At 40.2% G+C, this 20,211-nt stretch overlaps 3 protein-coding genes across 5 annotated transcripts in view; all 3 read left to right on the forward strand.

Moving 5' to 3' along the window:
• The first annotated feature begins 3,336 nt into the window (after positions 1–3,336).
• LOC115254647 (uncharacterized) lies at positions 3,337–15,097 on the forward strand. 3 transcript variants are annotated; one of them, XR_009997616.1, is made up of 3 exons: positions 3,337–11,855; positions 12,081–13,481; positions 13,553–15,097. XR_009997616.1 is itself a non-coding variant. In XM_029852261.2 (3 exons), exons 2-3 carry the CDS (start codon positions 10,277–10,279, stop codon positions 12,521–12,523), a joined length of 2,022 nt encoding a protein of 673 aa, XP_029708121.2. In that variant the 5' UTR covers positions 3,337–4,073; positions 4,439–10,276; the 3' UTR covers positions 12,524–15,097. The 3 variants fall into 3 exon arrangements, 2 of the variants coding, with proteins under 2 accessions (XP_029708121.2, XP_062707014.1); XM_029852261.2 differs by having other exon boundaries at positions 3,337–4,073; positions 4,439–11,855; positions 12,081–15,097; XM_062851030.1 differs by having other exon boundaries at positions 12,081–15,097.
• LOC134286326 (uncharacterized) lies at positions 6,583–7,603 on the forward strand. The gene is made up of 3 exons (XM_062847929.1): positions 6,583–7,149; positions 7,230–7,438; positions 7,540–7,603. Exons 1-3 carry the CDS (start codon positions 6,583–6,585, stop codon positions 7,601–7,603), a joined length of 840 nt encoding a protein of 279 aa, XP_062703913.1.
• Positions 15,098–15,111: 14 nt separating the features above from the next.
• Positions 15,112–20,211, forward strand: part of LOC134287884 (serine/threonine-protein kinase meng-po) — a 77,031-nt gene continuing 71,931 nt past the window's right edge. The window contains exon 1 of the mRNA XM_062851031.1: positions 15,112–15,270. The gene's annotated coding sequence lies outside the window, so the exon portion shown is untranslated. The remainder of the gene's footprint in view (positions 15,271–20,211) is intronic.

Here is a 20,211-nt window from a genome sequence, read left to right on the forward strand (position 1 = left end):
ATAATCTAATGAACAGTTAGCAAGAAAATAGCCTTAGATCACATTAGAGACTAGCTGTTGTGTAGCAGAACCAACGTTCATGTGAAAAATTAAATCGTGGCTTTGTTTAATGGCCTGATAATCATTAGAACAACAGTGACGAATAGGTCTAAGTTCTCATATATGCGAACAAAATATAGACAAAACTAAAGCGATCTAATCAAATCGTACCATTTCAGATTCCTAAGGTGTAAATTTATAGCAGGATGGGTCAACGTTGAATGGAAAAATAAGAATTTGATCGCGTCAACAGAAGATGGTGGCTGTTTTAAGGAATTTTGAGCTCTAAAACTATGCAAAATAAGTGTATTTGGTATGGGGAATATGTTCGGAGTCCACCAGAGTATCCAAGATAGCGGTTTAAAGTCCAAGATAATGGCCCAGTATTCAAGTTAGTGCCTATTTTATAGGGTTTTTAATTCTTGCATTATGGGCATATTTTGTATGAAAATATGTCCAGAATTCAAAATTTGTAATCAGAAAACCCAAGCTGTGCACTGTTTCACAAGGTCTGCAATATGACTATAGTTTGAATGGGGAAGAATGCCGGTCTTCGTCCAAAACTGGTAACCAGAAAATCATAAACGACATGCCAAAATTCAATACGGCGACTATTTTATGTAATTTTAGGTGCAGAGTCCAAAAAGGAATACCAGAGCATCCAAGATGGTGTCTCAATGTTCAAGATGGCGGTTAGTTTAGTTGGGGTAGATATCCGGAGTCATAAAATGATGACCGGAAAATCTAAAATGACGTTTCAAAATTTTGCGGCTTCATGACACTTGTTTGGTTTGAGTTTTGGATCGTTGTTTTATATTTTCTGAATATTGGATGTTATGCTAATATAAAATGTATCCATATTGAATAGATTTAGTAAGCAGTTTTCATTTTGTATTTATGTCAATGTCATCAACATGTCGCTCGAGTTTTGTTGAAAGGATATTTTAAAGCACGAGAAAGACACCATCCCCGCTAGGTGGATTAATTAGGGTTTTTCTATTGAAAATGGGGTCATAGGACACCATGATTTTTATTCGGCCCTTCAATATTTCAAGATTTTTGAGGGGGGGGGGGTGACATAAAACAAATTAAATATTTGCATCGGTCTAATTGCATCTTCACAATCGCGAGGCAAATTGTTAGAGAGAGAGGAAGGATAGCAATAATAACACGTCATCCCTAGTCACCTTAAACTTTTCTTAAACCATTTTCTGTGCCAATGCTTTTGCTCTTGTTTTGGTGAGATGACGAGGACATCTCCTCTATATTTGGAGAGATCATCTGGTGGATGCTGTTGAATGTTTTTCCACTTGTAACCCCCACAGTGGGGAGTATGCCGCCGTGGAAAATTCAAGAGAACGAGAGACATGGTGTGCGAGAAAATGTGACAAAGAGCGGGAAAACTGAACAAAAGCGCGCTTCTGGACTTGCGAGCGTTGAATTTCGGTTTGCTCGTTGCTCTTACTTCATTCTGGAATACAGAAGGAACCGAAAGGCAAGAGCACTGCGTTGGAGCCGTCTCCGTTTGGCGTCAGTTTTAGTTGGGCTGCCGTCGAGATTGAAAGCTTTCGCTCTTCGCTGAGTTTCGGTTCTTTTCATTTGAGTTTCCTCAGTTTGTTCTTGAGTGGCCAATAACCATTTTCAGCTGATGCTTGTTATAAATGATCCATTCGTGACACAGTCTGTGGATAGGCAAGAATAGCTATCAGTAGCACGCGTGCTCTCGTCGTACGCCAACGGTTATTTATTGCCGGTTGGCTGCTACCAGTTTGGACAACATCAGCAATCCTATGAAACGGATCCATGGATAACCGTCGGGAAATTCAAATCTCAACATGTGGTTTATTCAAAAGTTGCCACCTGCATGCATTTTTGACCAGTTTTTGCCAGTGAAATGTGTTATTTCAAGTGAATCGTCAGTTCTATAAAAAGATAGTTTAGGTCAACCGATGCAAGTGAAGGCGTAACTGAACCAAATCGTTGAAAAAAAAATACATTGGAAAACGAAAACTGACAAAATTCTTCTGCTGAAAATTTATAAAGAAGACAAAAGTGCGACAACAATTTCCAGCCACTGAATCGAGTGTGCTGCAGATGAATGTGTATATGTACAAATCCTGCAATTCCTGTGTCATAAAACGATTCCGACGGAATCGGGCAAAGAAGTCTAATAAAACCTCAATAAGCTGGTAAAGTGGAAATCGTCTTCGCTCAGATTGTGTCTCTGCTGTGGGCGTTCTGGGGATTACAATTTCGTTCGAAACGCGTCGACCACGAAGAAAGCAAAAAAGTCGTTATTGTCAGTGTCGTAAAAGCAACAGTTACTGGCAGCAGAAGGGCAGTGATAGGAAAATTTGATTGTAAAATAGGGTATGTGTTCCTATAGAAATCTCAACACCTATATTCATCTCATCCTAAGGAGGCGGTTATTTAATGATGAAATTACGCAATATTAGAGCACTAAATTGATTTGGAGATTTATGAACAATATCCTTTGAAAAATTTCACAGTATTTCATATAGCACAAAGTATCAAATTATCTTTATAAACTGCTCAAATTTAAGAAAACATCGAGCATTTAATGTTCTAGTCAACTTCTTACCTTTGATCGATTGAATCGTGTCCATCAGTTGCAAGGAACAAGCAAGATCATCTCAATCTGTGCCCGCTTTCATCAGTAATTTTGAGGCCATTGCCAACATTTCACAATACACTGCACTTCAAAGCTAACGATTCACATTTTATTGCGTCAAATAGATAATTTGAAATATTAAAATAGTCTTCATTTTCATTAAAAACCATAAGATTAAATTTCACAATCTTCAAAACATGCTTGTCCGTATTTTCAGCTGTTTTACTTTACGTAGAACTGTACAAGGTTGCCGAATCACACAGTTTTGAATATGAATTAATTTAATTTTAATAATCACTTCTGATAGTTAAGTATCGTAGAAACATTCTCAATTTCACCGAAAAAGTTTCAATATGTGACTAAAAGATGGGTTGAACATATAATTAATGCTGCTTTTCGTAAATATCTACTTTTCCAATTTTTTTTCTTGAACCAAAAAAGTAGTAGGGTCTGGGACCATTTGGGCAGGAGCACCTATTTTGGGCACTTGCTGCTACAACTCAGTCAATTTCAAACTGATTGACTTGAATTTCTGTACATGGCTAGATACTGTGCCTAGCTGATCGTGTTTCAAAAATCAAGTCAATCGGTTAAAAATTGACTGAGTTATAGCAGCAAGTGCCCAAAATAGGTGCTCCTGCCCAAATGGTCCCAGACCCTACATTTTTCCAAAACAGTGCAAAACCCCTAATCTGGCAGCACTGCAAGGATTTTGTTATATGTACACATCCACAATAGTGTGCGTGCATTATAAGATATAGATCTGTTACCACCTACGTCACCAATTGCTTTGTTATGAGCAATTTCTTCTACATCTGACAGAACAACCGACCCGAACTGTCAATTTAGCTTGCGCAACACGCTAAATAAACAAGTCCTTCAAAAGGTCTACTTGATACATATTTATTTCTAAAAGGGCCTAATGCTGGTTGTAAACGTCACCTTGAGTTGAATGCAATACGCTAAATTTGGTTATCACAAAGATTGAGCGCGCGTTGCACATTTTTGTGCTCAGATCAAACTCTTTTTTTTCATACATATTTGCCTCCGCTTTTATCACACTAAATCTCACTCTCATATTCACTAGGCCCAATTTTTTGACAAAAATTGAACGTACTCGAAGAAGGAGAGAAATTCCTTATGTTAGAACGTGGGGTAAATGCACAAAAGTATTTCTCGGTTTCTCGGTTTCAATCTCGGTTTCTGTGAGAGAAATGTTTAGCGTGGATGTTTTGTTGTTGACCGAAATCTGTTTTTGTGCGTCAAGTGGAAAATCTTCAGAAAAACCTCGAGAAAAACAATAAGTCGATAGTGGCCACAAACCTAATACCGGAAATGGATCTCGTCGATGATTCGCCATCCCGGACGGTGCAGCTGTCCATAGGAGATACCTCTTCGGCAGGTAAAATTCTTTGTTTACAATTTGTGTATTATGTGTAAATAGAGTGGGCAGGTGGCACAAAGTTACCGCCCGTAGTATGCTCTGCTCGTAGATGTTCAAATCGAGCAACAGTTAGAAAGGCCGCATCAGCATTATGTAAAAAATAACACGTTTCTGTCGTTTTAGGGTCTTCTAGGAAGCATTTGTGCATCTCAGAGAGTTTGATTAATGTGATTTGAATATATTTGTTTTGCGATGTGTGTATTCCAGACGGCCCTGAATCGACAGAATCGTGTTTGATTACAAGATGTTGGAGCTGCTTTTTCATTTGCTGGTCTATAATAAGAAAACAAGTACATTACTTATATTAGTCTATTTTGTTTTAGGTGGATTGGAACTCTGGAACAAAGATTTAGCGGAAATGTTTGCGCAACCGGCAGTCGCCTCCCACCAAGCCCAACCCACAATCAACGCCAACTCACATAAGAAGCAGAAAAAGAAGAACGGAGCTTTCCATCGAAAGTTAGCCAAGAATTATTCTGAGCCATACCTGCAATGTATGTTAAATAATGTGAAAGACGGGCGAATGACGATGTATCATGTCGATAAATACTATGGCATTCCTCGAGGAACACTACAGTACAGGCTCGGCACAAAATTCATGAGCAAAGGCCGAACGGGACCAGATACTGTGCTCACTACGGAAGAGGAAACTGTAGTACTAGACTGGATTTTGACCATGGAACGACGAGGATTTCCGGTAACGCGCAAGGGTTTGATTGCAAAAGTTTCTGCCTACCTAAAACAGCACCCTAGGGTGAATCCTTGCCGAAACAGCGTACCAGGTAATTGAAACACCATACTTCAGATTTTCACTGTGAATATGAGCCTCCTCTTGTAGTACAAAGTACTCAATTGCAAGCATGTTTAACCACAGGCAAACAAACGTAACGTAATGGTCGTACCACAGACAAACAGATGTAACTCTTAGAGGAAATTCAATTTTGGGTAAATGTCGTTTTGGGTTGAAAAATCTCACTTTTGGGTTTAATTTACCTAATGTTGAGTAAATTTTTTTGATGAAGATAAAGGCAAACTACCTAGTGTTAGTTTAATAGATTTACTCAAATTTGAGTTATTGGCCCAAACTATGGGGTTGCGTCAAAAGAACTCAAATTTGGGTAGCACGAATTGAACAACGTAAATACTTGCTTAAGCTGAGATGCATTCAAGAGTGTTCAAGTGTCCGTTCAAGTCATTTGCCCAGTCATTCATTTGGAAGGAATGTTTTGAGGTGTTTTCAATTCAGATGCTCGTGTTAGTTGAACAATGTAAACCAGGCATTAGGTACTACCAAGGGTACTACCACAATGAAGGGAACGATTAACCTAGTTTATGGTTGATTTTCTTCTTTTTGGCGTATCGTCACAAATGGGACAAAGTCTGCTTCATAGTTATTAACTGAGAGCATAAGAAAAGTTCGTTGCGGGATCAGAAGTTGCTGCGCCTCAAATTGAGGGTATATATTTTCGAAATTTATCAGTCAGTGTCAAATTAAAAATGCTATTATTGAACATCGAAAGCCCCTCCCAGAGCAAGTTTATGGCTACGCCACTGGCTCACCGCATTGGCTATATGCGCCCTCTGGTTGATTTTTTTGAAATGGAGTTCAACCACAGAGAACAGACATTTAAGCCCAAACAAAAATACGTCCAATTCGTGTAAGTGTACCTTAACGCCATCAACGGAGACTGCCCCACTTATAAACTTGATTTGACCACACCAGCCCACAAAGAGATACGAGCGCTGAATTTTTCTGGATTTCCTTTTCAACTAAATTTTCAGGCTTATTCTGCGCCGCGTGTGACGTGAGACGACTAATGTAAATCAAATGGGGCGAGTCGACCTTTATTTTCAAAAATACTTGAGTTTCAGTGGTTTTCAGGAATCCTCAGACGATCCATTTTACCAATTCTGGGACGGCGTTACGGATTCGTCTGTTAGCTTTGGGCGAGGATGTGAAAGACCAGTGGTTCGTGGCTCTGATGCTGTCCAGCCTGCCGGAGTCCTACGGCGGATTGATCATGGCGCTCGAAAGTCGACCGGATGCGGATCTGACCATCGATTTCGTGAAGGGGAAGCTGCTCGACGAGGGAAGACGTCGGGTGGAGAATGCGTCATCGAGCGAAAAAGTTTTGGTGACTGGATCGTGGAAGAAGAATCCGGCTGAGAAGCCAAAAGTGAAGAAGGAAAGGGTGTGTCATTATTGCAAGAAGGAGGGGCACTGCCTATGATCGCATAACTGTCCCATATGAATAGGAAACCCAGCAAATATGGGACTGATATGCGATCATAGGCAGGGCACATCCGACGCGACTGCCGGAAAATGATGCAGGATCAACAGGAGAAGGAGAAGTCCCAGCAAGCAAACATCGTGGTGAAAGCGAAGTCGGAAGGTGAGCTGTGCCTAGCTGCTGGCGTGGCCGGATAGGCTGACGTGTGGTATCTGGATTCGGGTGCCACGGCCCACATGACGACTAACTCCAGCATTCTTGAGGAAATGGATACGACAAAAGCGACGACGATCTGTCGGGCTGACGGAAAATCGATCAAATCGGTCGGATCTGGTGCGGGTCGGGTGATTTCCGTGGATGGGAAAGGCGGCCGGAATGTGAAACTGGAGAATGTGTTTCACGTGCCTTCGTTAGCGGGAAACTTGCTGTCGGTGAGCAGAATAACCGACTTGGGATTTCGAGTGGTGTTTGACAAAACGGGGTGCAAAGTGCTAAAAGAAGAAGAAGCTGTGTTAGTAGGACAACGGAAGGGTGGTTTGTATCACCTGAAACAACTTCCTGGACATGATTTCTTGGTGGATCCGAAGCACAGTGATTTGTGTCAGCACTTGTGGCACCGTATATTGGTACACAGCGATCCACAAGCTGTTAAGAAAATAGTGCGTGAACACTTGGGGCACGGGTTGAAGATAAACGCTTGTGAAGTGCAATCCATGTGTGGCTGTTCCTTTCCGAAGGCGTCGGCGTTGAAGACCAAAGCAGTTGGAGAGCTGATTCACGTGGACCTTGGCGGTCTGATGGAGGTAGAAACACCAAGAGGTAACGTTTCTACATCGCTCTGGTGGATGACTACAGCCGCTACTCAGTCGTCTACCCATTCCAGAAAAAGTCCGATGCTGAGGATAAAATCCGTGAGTATTGCGCATTAGTGAAACATCAATTTGGTGGATACCCGAAATGCATTTGCACCGATGGGGGTGATGAGTTTATGAGTGCTTCGTTGCTTATGTACTTTGCGGCGAATGGCATCGTGGTACAGCAAACGGCACCGTACACGCCACAGCAAAACGGCGTGGAGGAGCGTAAGAACAGGTACGTTGTGGAGATGATGCAATGTATGCTGTCTGAAGCGGGACTCGATAAGCGGTTCTGGACCGAAGCTATCTGCACTGCGAATTACTTGCGACTAACAGGACCCCGTACGAGTTGTGGAGCGGGAAGAAGCCATCGTACGCGCATCTCAGGATATTTGGTTAGGTAGCGTATGTCCACGTTCCGAAGGAGAAGCGGTGTAAGCTTGACGTGAAAGCTGAGAAGTTGATGTTCATCGGGTACGAAGAAGGACGGAAGGCGTATCGATTCCTGAATCTGGAGACGGATCGAGTGACGATCAGCAGGGACGCAAAGTTTCTTGAGCTGTGCGCCGTCAAGGAAGCTGTCTGTCGAGAGCCTGTAGCGACAGGAGGAGTCATCGAAGTTCCTTTGGCCTTGCCGCCGGAGAATGAGGAAGAAGCAGCTGAGGCACCGGATCCAGGCACCGGAGATATCGATTCGGAGGTGGTAGACATCAGCGATTCTCGGTATGATAGTGCGATAGTGCTTCTGATTCTTCGTTTCACGGATTCCCTCTGGATGGAATCGCTCGTTGGAACAGCGGACGACGAAAGGGAAGCCACCGTCCAGGTTGATTGAGGAGATCTTCGTGGCTGAGAGTGTTCCTCAGGAGAAGTCCGAGCCCCGGAGCTTGCGTGAAGCGTTGACCTGTGAAAAGAAGAAAGAATGGGCAGCTGCAATGACGGACGAATTGAAATCACATTCCAACAACGAGACGTGGGAGCTGGTCGATCTGCCGCCCGGCCGGAAAGCAGTCGGTTGCCGGTGGGTCTTCAAAGCGAAGAAAAATGCAGCCGGTGAGGTGACGAAATACAAGGCGCGGTTGGTGGCCCAGGGGAACTCCCAGAAGTATGGCGAAGATTTTGATGAAGTTTTCGCTCCGGTTATCAGGTACACGACGCTTCGAGCTCTTCTAGCTTTGGCGAGTAGCAGAAAAATGACATTGAACCACTTCGACGTCAAAACCGCCTACTTGTACGGCAAACTAGATGAGGAGCTGTTTATGAAGCAGCCACCTGGATACGAAGTGAAAGGGAGGTAGCACATGGTGTGTCGATTGAAGCGAAGTATTTATATATAGCGAAGTATAATAGCAGTCGGCCAGGTGCTGGAATCGGCGGCTGGATAGTGTTTTGCGTAAAATGGGATTACGTCCGAGTGCAGCGGATCCCTGCTTGTATACAAAAGTAGTGAATGGCAAGTGGATATACTTGCTGGTGTACGTCGATGACATTATGGTGGGAAGTGAAGATGAATCTCAGATTGAAATAGTGTACAAAAAACTGAAGAAACATTTTGATATGGCCGACCTTGGTGAAGTGTACTATTTTCTGGGGCTCGAGATCAGTCTTGAGCATGGACAATACAGTGTATCAGTGACGAACTATATTGAAAGAGTGGCGGAGAAATTTGGCCTCCGTGATGCGAAAAGTGCCAAATCGCCGATGGACATCGGTTATACGAAGACGGAGGACAAGAGCCTGGCACTGTCGGACATAACAGCCTACAGAAGCTTGGTCGGCGCGCTCCTGTACATAGCGGTGTGCGCGAGACCGGACATTGCGGCTTGTGTTTCAATACTAGGTCGGAAGGTTAGTGCTCCAACAGAAGTGTACTGGGTCGCGGCGAAGAGGGTAGTTCGCTACCTGAAGACTACGAAGGATTGGAAGTTGAAGTTCGATACAAGTGACGGTCTGGTTGGCTATTCCGATGCCGATTGGGCTGGTGACATCGAAACCCGGAAGTCAACCACAAAATTCGTTTTCCACTATGCCGGTGGAGCAGTGTCATGGGTGAGCCGAAGACAAAATTGTGTAACGCTTTCATCCATGGAGTCGGAGTATGTGTCTCTGTTCGAGGCAAGTCTAGCTTTAGGTCTTTTCGGCGCCCCTCTGAGGCTAGGGGCTTTGGCTGGGCCAACCTGGCCAACCGCAGGCTACGGCTCTGGGTAGGGATTGCTGGGCAGAGGCCGGTAACGCTCGACACGTAAACTCCCCTCCCCGTTATTTGTGGACGGCGCCTTACGACTATGATTCATTAAACTGTTAAAGCCCAGGATTCAAAAAATTAAAGAATTGAAATTTTGTAGAAAACAACATTTGACTGAACCAAAATTTGCTTAACCCTCTAATACCCAACCCCGCCTTTAGACGGGGCATAGTTTGAGCATTTTTGTATTTTTTCTTGCCTGGATAATCAGAACTTTAATATTTTTGGCTGATATTTAGGACTGTTCTGTATATCTTACAATGGTTTTGATCTGTTTAAGCGTATTACCATTTTTTTTTTAAATCATTGAAAAATTGATGTTTTGGTCGCCTTTCAGATGACATTGTTTGTATTTAATCGCAACAATTAACGTATTTTAAATTTTTCCTTAATCATCCTAGTATAGCAAAAGAGTTGAAAAAGTATAGCAAAAGAGTTGAAAAAGGAAGTTGAATACACACTAAAATTATTTTCCTAAAAGTTACATGGAAAATAAAATTTAAAATTTAAATATTTTAACAATTATCATAAAATCTCAAAATGTTTTAGTCTTAAAAAATCGATATGCCAAATAGGCTTCCAGGAAAAATATAAAAGTGTAGGGATGTTCAATAATAAAAATTAGAAAAATCAAAAACCAAAATTCACAAAATCGAGAATTCAAATAATCATCTTCCAAAACGTCTTTAAATCGATTTTAGATGACGAAAAATGATATTTAGATCAAAATATAAAATTTGGGTATAAGAGGGTTAAACGAAAAAAAAACTACAAATTGTTGAAAGTTTTATTTTCCAATTCACAGGCCGAAAATGGCTTGACGGGTTCATGCGACGCCATCCCCAGTTATCGTTTAGAACCCCAGAAGCTGTATCCTCTGCTAGTGCGAAAGTCACTGAACAGGATATCCGGAAATGGTTCCGAACTGTAAAAGATTATCTTATCGAGAATAATCTCATGGATGTCTTGGAAGATCCTTCGCGTATTTTGAATGGAGATGAAACTGGGTTCCGAATGGACTCATCACCAAAAAAGGTATTGGCAACGAAAGGTGCCAAGAATGTACCATTTGTTGAAACGCAAAACAGTAAACAGAACGTCACAGTATTATTTTCCTTTGCTGCGGATGGTACAATAATTCCACCGGATGTGATTCTTCCATTAAAAAGAATGAGCTGTGAGATAGCTCAATCCTTCCCTCATGATTGGGGGTTGGGTACATCCGAATCAGGATGGATGAACTCGTACAACTTTACAGTCTACATAAAAAGAGTACTACATCCTACGTTAATCAAGAGAAATGTAAAATTTCCAGTATTGTATTTTGTCGATGGCCATAAATCCCACACGGCTCTAGAAGCTGCTGACGCCTGCGCTGAACTGGGTATTATTCTTATTGCCTTATTTCCCAATGCAACGCGAATCATTCAACCAGCCGACGTTTCAATATTCCGGCCCCTTAAAAACAGCTGGGAAAGAGTTGTAGAAATCTGGAGGACGGACGAAAAGGCGGAGAAATTGACGATTCCAACAATCGGGCCATTGCTGGAGAAGACGATGGAATCAGCGTTCAAAAAATCTACAATAATAAATGCATTCCGGGTATGTGGCCTCTACCCATTCGATCCAGATGCTGTGGATTACAGTAAATGCATTGCTAGCAGCCACTGTCGTATCAAACCAGCTTCACAAATTTCAACAAACATAACCCTCCCTATGGACACATCAAAGCACGAAAAACGAATAACCCTTGTACCCACATCAGCAATTGAGAGTGCGTTGCAAATGATTGGAAGCGAAAAAATTGAGCTTTACAGATTCGGTGACCCTGACAGCTTTTCAAACGAGGACAAGATGTTGTCATTCATTTACAACAATATACTCAGTGTTGGCCGATCTGATTATGAGCAATCTTATGAAGAACCAACCAGTATGGACCTCGAGTTAGAAGCTGCGATTGCCGAGCCGATAATCATCCTCGAAGACGAAGAAGGAAATCTTGCTAATTATGAGAATGGCTCTTTGAACCTGGAAAGTCGTTGGCCTTCCATGACTGAGAAACCGTCGTCGTTTGATGAACATTTGACACACCAAAATATCAGCGAAACAGTAACTTGTCCCGGTTTCTTGGATATTACCCACAACAAACACAAAGCAACTCCTGCATCAACGATTCTTATCGGGCATGATTCCGTTCTTGAAGAGGAACATCGTTCAAATTGCTCGGAAGTAGACACGACAAAGGATGGTGCCCCAATTGTGTACCAAGAATCCGGCGAAGATACTCTTGAATTCGACCACGAAGAAATAACAATCAATCATGAGGATGAATTTGAATGGTATCCAGATTCACGACTGAACGTTGGACAAGTCGAGTCACCGATTGCTATGGAGAAGTTCTTGTGTGGTACGTATCATTATCCATTTAAAATGTTTAAAGGTTAAACACCATTATCAATTTACAATTTGATCACATTATGTTATCATGCATCATGTTTTGCGTGACGTATTTTATGGAAGTTCTCTTACTTAGAGGCAAATCAAACATGTAGTACATACATATAATTCATTCGAAATGTTTCAAGTCTTTTCGTTTTTTTTATCTTTTGATAAAATTTACGTTTTCTTCCAGATGATCCCCCATCTGACTTTGCAAATAGCAGTAGTTTGTACAATCACCTGGAGACACAATCTAGCAGCGCTTCAAACTTTTTCGTAGCTCCGCCAAGCCCTAAGCGAAGCTCGAAACACCGATTTTATAAGCAGAAATCGTACGCAATTCTGACAGCTGGAGAGAGATTGCAGGAGCTTCGCCAAATAGAGATCAACAAGGAAGTGGCGGCAAAAGAAAAAATAGAAAAAGCTGAAAAGCGTAAGACAGAGAAGCTGAAGAAGGAGGTAGCGGCACTCATTCGAGCTGAAGAGAAAGAAAATGCGAGAAAAATGAGAGATTTCAAGAAGGAAGAAGCAGCCGCGAAACGAGCCGAAAAGAAAGAAAACGCAAAAAAAATGAGGGAAGAGAAGAAAGAAAAGAAAAAGAATGCTGGCAAGCGTTTTGACAAGTTGTTAGTATAGGATCCATAACTACAGTTTCCTGTATGAGATAACATTTTTCTAAGGTGTAAAGGTGTATCGCATTGCTTGTTTGTTTTATCATTGAATCAGCAAAAACAAAAATTCAAAATCGTCAATTATCTTTATAAGTAAAAGGTAAAGTATTTCCAATAAGCACAACGAACAATTCGTTTATTCTTTTTAAATAAATAAAACTAAGTCCTCTAAACTGTGTCACTTTCATTTTATTTAAACAACTTATCTTAGATAATTGAAAAAATGTCATTTTGCTCATTTCCTAATATCGATCTTCATTTATCAAAAAAGCAAAAATTAAAAAGAAGGCTAAAAAGTGAAGCAATTTTACCATTTGACTAATTAAACTGACGAAATAGAAAATGTCAATTACAACGTTGTATTTACAACACGGGAAACAAAAAATGTATGCAGTCCAATTGTGTTTTACATATCATAAAATAAAGAAAAATTTACCCTACTTACACCATACCCTACTTGAACTTGGGTTTGTTCATCGGCTTTTTTTTATAAAAATGAATAAAAATCCAGCATTTACCGGACGTTTCGACCTTTTCGGTCATCCTCAGTGGTTCATGCTATGGGACAGAACTATAACCATTGCAAGGATTATAGTTTTGCCCCATAGCATGAACCGCTGAGGATGACCGAATACGGTAGTAGGTCGAAACGTCCGGTAAATGCTGAATTTTTAATCATTTTCACAGAAAAAAAGCCGCAAAGCAAGCAAAGGTAACCGTACACAATACACATCGTAGTTGCTACTCCGTGATTGATCAGAACAATCGAAGTTGCACAGAGATCCAATTAATGGTACTTGGAACTAGCTACACACTCTCAATGTGAACAATTTGAGAGTTCAACATTTTAAAGTAAAAAACGGCGCCGGCCACGTCCTTACGATCATCGGGACAGGGGAAGGAATGCTAGTTCGACAACCGTTGTTACTAGAAATCATGGAATCCTCAGCATCCCCACAGTTGTCTCGGGAAGGAGTATTTGTTAGCAGGGTAGGGTAAGGTGTGGATCTTGGAGTCACCTTTGGTAGGTGATATGATCCACTAGTTATATGAAAATACACGACACGGTCTTCATCCCGATTATGATTTATTTGATCGCGATAGTAAGGGTAATGCACATACGTCAACGATCGTTCTATATTTAACGCGTCACCGCATTGATCGTTTACTTAATTGTGAAACCTGACTTTCCTACGAAAGTTATCGCGCGCTTCTGATTCCGCATTCAATTTTCGCGTCCCCATCTCCCTACCGAGAAAACCGACTCACAAAAATTGTCGCGCGTTTCTCACAGTATTGAACTTAGAGTATACGGAGAATAAACTTTCAAGCTTAGATAGCTATTTTCGTATTATGTATTTTATTAAAAGTAGTCCCATGTATTACCTGTGATCGACAGCCGTTCAGGTAATTATGCCAATTATTTTTAATTTGCTCAATGATTGTTGTGAACTGCAATTATTTTCTTTTAGCATTTGCAAATATTACAGACTCCAGGAGTCCTCATGAAAACGCATTGGCTAAATTCCTTCTAGGATGTAAAGAAAAAAATCGGAATGATCTCACACAGTTCCATGTCGTCGAATGACCGCAACCACTCCTTAAATTTTCTGTAATGCTATTGGCTACCAAGTGTGCATCCTTGGTATTTTTATCACTTCACGAGGAAGAACAATGTGCACCTGCACCAAGCACGCATCACTTTTCGTTTTTTCGCCGAACAATGCCACCCGATTGATATCCCCTTCGCAACTGCCCCAAACACGCGGCTTTTTTTTTCACTTTTTCCTTAGAACAATTCAACACGATCGAGATCCCCATCTCTTAAGTAATCTCTGGATTCAACTGTGACATTACTACTAAGTATTTTCCGTTTATCATCGGACACCATTGCAATTGAAAGATCTAATTGCAATTATGAATTCATTTAAAGAATTTTATCACAACTTATAGTATCTGAGGATGTTTACCTTTATCTATGTATGTTGTATGCATATATCCTGCAATTTACGAGCGATAATGGCTCTGGTAATATTGTACATTTTTATAAAACATGTATAATCATTCTTAATGGAGCACTTTTTGATTTTCCATGGAGCATTTCAAATTTGTAATGGTCGCAACAACCTTTTGCCATTTTAGCGTGAGTATTTCAAGGTAAAAAAAACAAATGTTTCTTCAGTGGCCCTTTTAAAAATTGCACTGACGTTTCTGCAACAGTTATATGTAGTAGTGTAAAATTGCCGTGCATTTTTTTTTGTATTTTTTTTGTTTTTCATTTTCCTCTGTAGGATTGATAAAGGAGCTCGGATGAGATTAATAATTTTTGGAAGAGATGAGAATGGGTACAAAGGTGTAGCAGTAATTTTGAATAAATTAAGGATTATATGAAAAGAAATATAGTGGTTTTATACAATTAAACGGTGTATCGGAAGATAGCAAGTGCATTTTGTATGTTGTGAAAGTATATCGGCAATTCACAGGTAAGTTATTTATGTATTTCACGAGCTCGTCTGCTTAATGAGATTTTTAATGGTACACATACCCTATTATTACGGGAAAGCAGTCTGCGCTCAGTGTCGAGTGGAAAATTTGATCAATTACGCTGTATCCTATTTTGCGCCAAACAAGACCAACCGCCAGCGGTACATGCGATCCGGGGGCTTCCAGCACGCCAAACAGCAATATTCGTTGGATATATTTTTACGTTAGGTAAGAGAGAAACTTTTGTCTTTTTTCGTTTACATTATTTTAAGTGTTCAATTGATGTTTTGCATTTAAGCCAAAGAAATTATGTCTAGTTAATACTATCTGCAACCACTGGTTTTTTGATCAAATTCGAACCAAAATAAAATTATAATTTAGGAACGCAACTTATTGGCCTTGTTCAATGAAGTAGGTTGAACATAGTCGAACTTGCTGCATACTCCTCTTATCCATTTGTTGATGAATAGGTTTAGAGCTGGATGCCGTAACTTCGATCATGTTCAATCTACTTCATTGAACAGGGCTATTATCTAGGTCATTGCCTATCACATCTACTCAACAAACAACAACTATCTTCTTTCTAACATACTGTCACGAGAAGAATGGCAGATCTCTTTTCCATACCCTTGAAGCCTCAAGCCCACACCTCAAGCTAGAAATTATCCTAATTAATGCCAACACATGAACATACTTCACTTAAAATGTAATAGGATTCCAACGCCAAGGTCGGCTCGTAACTTTTTACCGTAAAGGAGTGGCGAATGCTCCAGATGAATGTGTTGAACAATGCGACCATGCCTTTCCATGACTTGGTTCAAAATACAAAAAAAAAACTCGTGTCTTTTATATCCCTTTCGGGACGGAGCGCGAAAAAGTGAAATTTCCAAACAAGTGGCTCAATTTTAGCTCTCTAGAACTTTTAAATTTCACAAAAAAATGACAATTCTTGTTCCACATTTGCAAAAACTACTCTTTATTTTCCGATTTTGGGAGAAGGCATATAATCTGGTTAGGAATCGTATAAGTGGTGTGGAGCAAAAACGATTTTTTGAACCACGCTAGTCCCTACTACCACGGTGAATGGTGACCTACCACGGAATCAGGCGACCTTACTACCCTCTACTATTTGTACATATCACTAAATTTTGTGAAAATTTTTCTACCTTTGTGGATATTATTTTAATTTTAACCTCCAATGAAACCAATCAACAGCGGCACCAACAATATTTATTAGATTGGTGTCAAATGACAGCCCTTATTCGCCCCAAATCCTCTTAGATCCACGGTGACTGGTGACTTGACGGTATCTAAATAAATCGGAAATAAAAAATATACGACAGACAAAACTTTTTTATGTTTTACAATTTTTGTCCACTATTTTGTCAACTTGTTGTGACAAATCTCACATGCAACGTAAGCAAAAGTTTGTTCGCACACAAGTATAAGCAATAGTTCAATTATTACTAAAACATTTAACATCACACAAAACAAAGACCAAACAGATGAAAAAAACTATGCAAAACCTGTTATTGGTCAACAGCACAATTGTGCTGGTTCGTCACGAAAGGGATATAATATAACTTTTCACTACTTGCCGAAAATATCATGTTTTCAAAACTCAAAACTTTGTGGTAGTTAATCTTTTTTTGATAAAATATTTACAGTAAATCACAAATAAGTTAAATTTTAGCTCATAACACTGAAATCATAGTTTTCTACGTAGTTTCATCATGATCATGATATCATCAGCAGTATAATAGCTCTGTTGGTGTGAGTAATGGATTGGCATTGCAGAAGACCATTGTTTGATCCTGGATTCCAGCATTTTTTTTATCATTAAAATCCAGTTTTGTGTGTTGCCGATGCGACAACATAGACTTCGTCGGCTTTGCGTGCTTGAAGCGAAACGAAACGAAGCTTTTTTTTCTTTTACGTGATTAGCTGCAGAAATGAGTCAGAGCTGTCAGATCGGTGTAACACGCTAAATATAATTTACACAAAAGGCAATTTACACGAAAAAAAATACACGGTATTGAATATTTATTGGGTACCGGACTGGACACTGAAAATTCAATGGTTTTCTTTGGCACATCGAGGTCTTGAAATTAGTCTATGGTTTTATGGAACATTGTAAAAACGTGCTGCATGTACTACACTCCCGATCAAAAGTTTGGGATCACCCCCTCAAAAACATGTCATTTTTTTAGCCCATATCTCCGCCAATTTACGTCCAATTTTAAAACCCTAGGTCTCATTCAAAAGATAATAAGTCAAAGTAACTTTGAAGATGATTAAAATGAAACTTTTACAAAAATGTTTGTATGTAAACTTAAGCTAAAATTGACAAATTTTCTTAAAAATCAATATCAACTTACGGCAGTGTCGCTGAAAATAGGGTCGACAAAATTTTAAGATGATAGCGGTAATATAACCTAGCTAAAAAATCTAGAAAAAAAGTTATTAGGTAAATTAACTCTTGATGCTAAAAGTTTGAGGTCACTTTCGTTAAACATGGAAAAGTGATTTGGTGATATCTTCGTCATCTATAGTTCAATTTAAATTATTTCTGCCTCATTTCAAAGATTATTTAAGTTTGGCTTCTTTGATTCAACCTATAAAACGATGTTTGTATATTAAAATGTTATGTAAAGTTAACACATTTCAACACATTTCAAAAAATGAAGCAATTGGGTTCTTTAGGGGTATCCAGATTATTGCATAATCGGAATCTCCGTCCAAAAATTAGTCGAAATCCAAAATTTCATCATTTTTGGTGCCCGGGAACTATTTTTAAAATGCATTTAAAGTTTGTATGGGGAAAATTTTTTGTTCGGGGCGAACTGTCACTTTATCGATTGAACTGTCATTCTATCCACGGAAATTAAAACTGTTTTGTTTGTTTAACCATCAAAACGAAGGAATTGGAACGCAATAAAATCACGTTATACTCAGAAAAATGAGCTCTTTCGATTAGGCTAAAGTAAATGGCAATATTTAATTCACTAAACAACCCAATTTTACGTTAAGTTTTACTTTGAAAATTTTAGCAATTATGTGTGTTTATGCAGTAAGTACCATTCATTATGTATCAAATAAGCCAAGAAAAACTAAAATTGAATGAAAGATCGAAAGGCACGTTGTCAAAGGCACCCTCGATATCTAAGAAAACACCCAGACAAGACTGCTTTTGAGCGAATGCTTTCTCGATATCGTAACAACCTTGTGTAAAAGAGTCACAGTGGACTTACCAGATTGGTAAGCATGTTGGTTCACATGAAGACGTTGGCCAGATGAACATCACGGATGTGATGATCCACAATGCGTTCTAAGCATTTCAGAAGAAAAGAGGTCAAACTGATAGGTCTGAAACTCTTTGCTTCTTCATACGACGCACGTCCCACTTTTGGAATAAACTTTCCAGTAATATCCCGCCAAGATTTGGGAATATTTCCTGTAGAAAAGCTGCAAACAAGTAGTTTTTTCAAAACATGTTTGAAATAATCAAATCCCTTCTGAAGCAAAATAGGATAAATCCCATCTGACCCAGGAGATTTGAAAGGAGCAAAGCTATTAAGAGCCCATTCAATCGATTCTATAGTTACAATACTCCGAGCCGAAGCTAAAGAATCATAACTACAAGAAAAGGCATAAGGTTCATCCGAAGATGTAATATCCACACATCCAGGGAAGTGTGTGCTGGATAAGCATTCCAGAACTTCCTCATCAGAGGAAGTCAGATCGCCATTTGGCAAACGAAATTCGTTCACCCGGAAATCCTTAGATTTCGCAAGGATTTTGTTTAACCGACTGACTTCACTCAAGCTGGAAACATTTGTACAAAGGTTTTTCCAGCCGGATCGTTCAGCAGACCGGAGAGCTTTCCTGTAGGCCTTGCGAGCCGACCTGAAAGCCTCCGAACCAGCCGAGCGTCGTCTGTTCCAACTCTTTCCACATTGTTTCCTGAGTTTCGCCAGATCAGAGTTCCACCAAGGGGTTCCTCTTGTGATCTTCACAGACCGTAGAGGGTATGCTTCTTCAAAAGCTTCCATGATGAAGGTCGTTGTAGCATCAACGGCATCATCTAAATCACTTGGAGTGTCAATGGATGGTGAGTATCCATGAAATTTGGCCGCAACCAAATCAGTAAAAAGATCCCAGTTTGTTGACCGAGGATTCCTGAAACGCAATGTTTGCGAAGTAACATTTAAATGTTCAAAAAAGATATAGCGATGGTCAGACAAAGATTCTTCATCAGACGCATGACAATTGATCAGCTCGTGACTAATTCTGCTAGAGCAAAGCGTTATATCTAACACTTCCTCTCTAGCAGATACCATGAAGGTTAGGCGGTTGCCTATGTTAAGTAATGCAAGATCTGTACTACTTAAGTACTCCATCAAACTGGAGCCTCTCAATTTAATGTCTGAGCTGCCCTAGATGATATGGTGAGCATTAGCATCACTGCCAACAATTAGCGGAAGGCCTTTTGAAGTACAGTATGCGATGACTTGTTTGAAAGCATCCGTAGGGGATGGTTCATCATGCGGTAAATAAACCGAACAATAGACCTATTTCCCGTTGAGGTTTCCAACAGATACATCAATTGTGATAGCACATACATCTGTGGTGGTTAGTTCAGAGATGAGTGTAGCAACTATCGCGTTGTTGACAAGCACACAGGCTCGAGGCATGACACGCGAGTTTGCCATTTCATGTTTACTGAAAGTAGCAAAAACCGGGTTCACAAGGTTTTCTAGATATAAATTTCCCTTACGAAAGTAAGGTTCTTGTACCAAGACCACTTGGGCTGTACCATTTTGCATAAGTCTGCAAAGATTGATCGTTGCTGTTCTTTTATGCTGATGATTAATCTGAGCTATCCTAACCGTAGCCACTACCCAAACTAGGTAAGATTGAACTCTTCGCAACAACAGCACAACAAAGAACAGCAACAATAAAACCAAATCGGTATCGATTGGAAAACGCCAAAGGCGAGGATACACAGCGAACACTGTGTAAATCGCATAATGCGAAACCATATAGGTGAAAATTTAAACTAATTAACAGCATCTTCATAAGCCCGCCCTTTTTTAGCCTCAAGTGAGACCGAAGAAGGGCAGCTGATTGTCTCGGAGAAACACAAGGTCCACTGCACCATTACTCCGG

Source organism: Aedes albopictus, chromosome 2 (genome assembly GCF_035046485.1).
Source record: "Aedes albopictus strain Foshan chromosome 2, AalbF5, whole genome shotgun sequence".
Classification (NCBI taxonomy): domain Eukaryota; kingdom Metazoa; phylum Arthropoda; class Insecta; order Diptera; family Culicidae; genus Aedes; species Aedes albopictus.

Excerpts from the sequence above, each read along its gene's own strand:
- LOC115254647 (XM_062851030.1), top strand. The coding sequence starts at position 10,277 with ATGCGACGCCATCCCCAGTTATCGTTTAGAACCCCAGAAGCTGTATCC. Across the intron at positions 11,856-12,080 it reads TATGGAGAAGTTCTTGTGTG|ATGATCCCCCATCTGACTTT; the intron begins GTACGTATCATT and ends GTTTTCTTCCAG.
- LOC134286326 (XM_062847929.1), top strand. The coding sequence starts at position 6,583 with ATGACGACTAACTCCAGCATTCTTGAGGAAATGGATACGACAAAAGCG. Across the intron at positions 7,150-7,229 it reads ACCTTGGCGGTCTGATGGAG|AAAAAGTCCGATGCTGAGGA; the intron begins GTAGAAACACCA and ends TACCCATTCCAG. Across the intron at positions 7,439-7,539 it reads GTGGAGGAGCGTAAGAACAG|GACCCCGTACGAGTTGTGGA; the intron begins GTACGTTGTGGA and ends TGCGACTAACAG.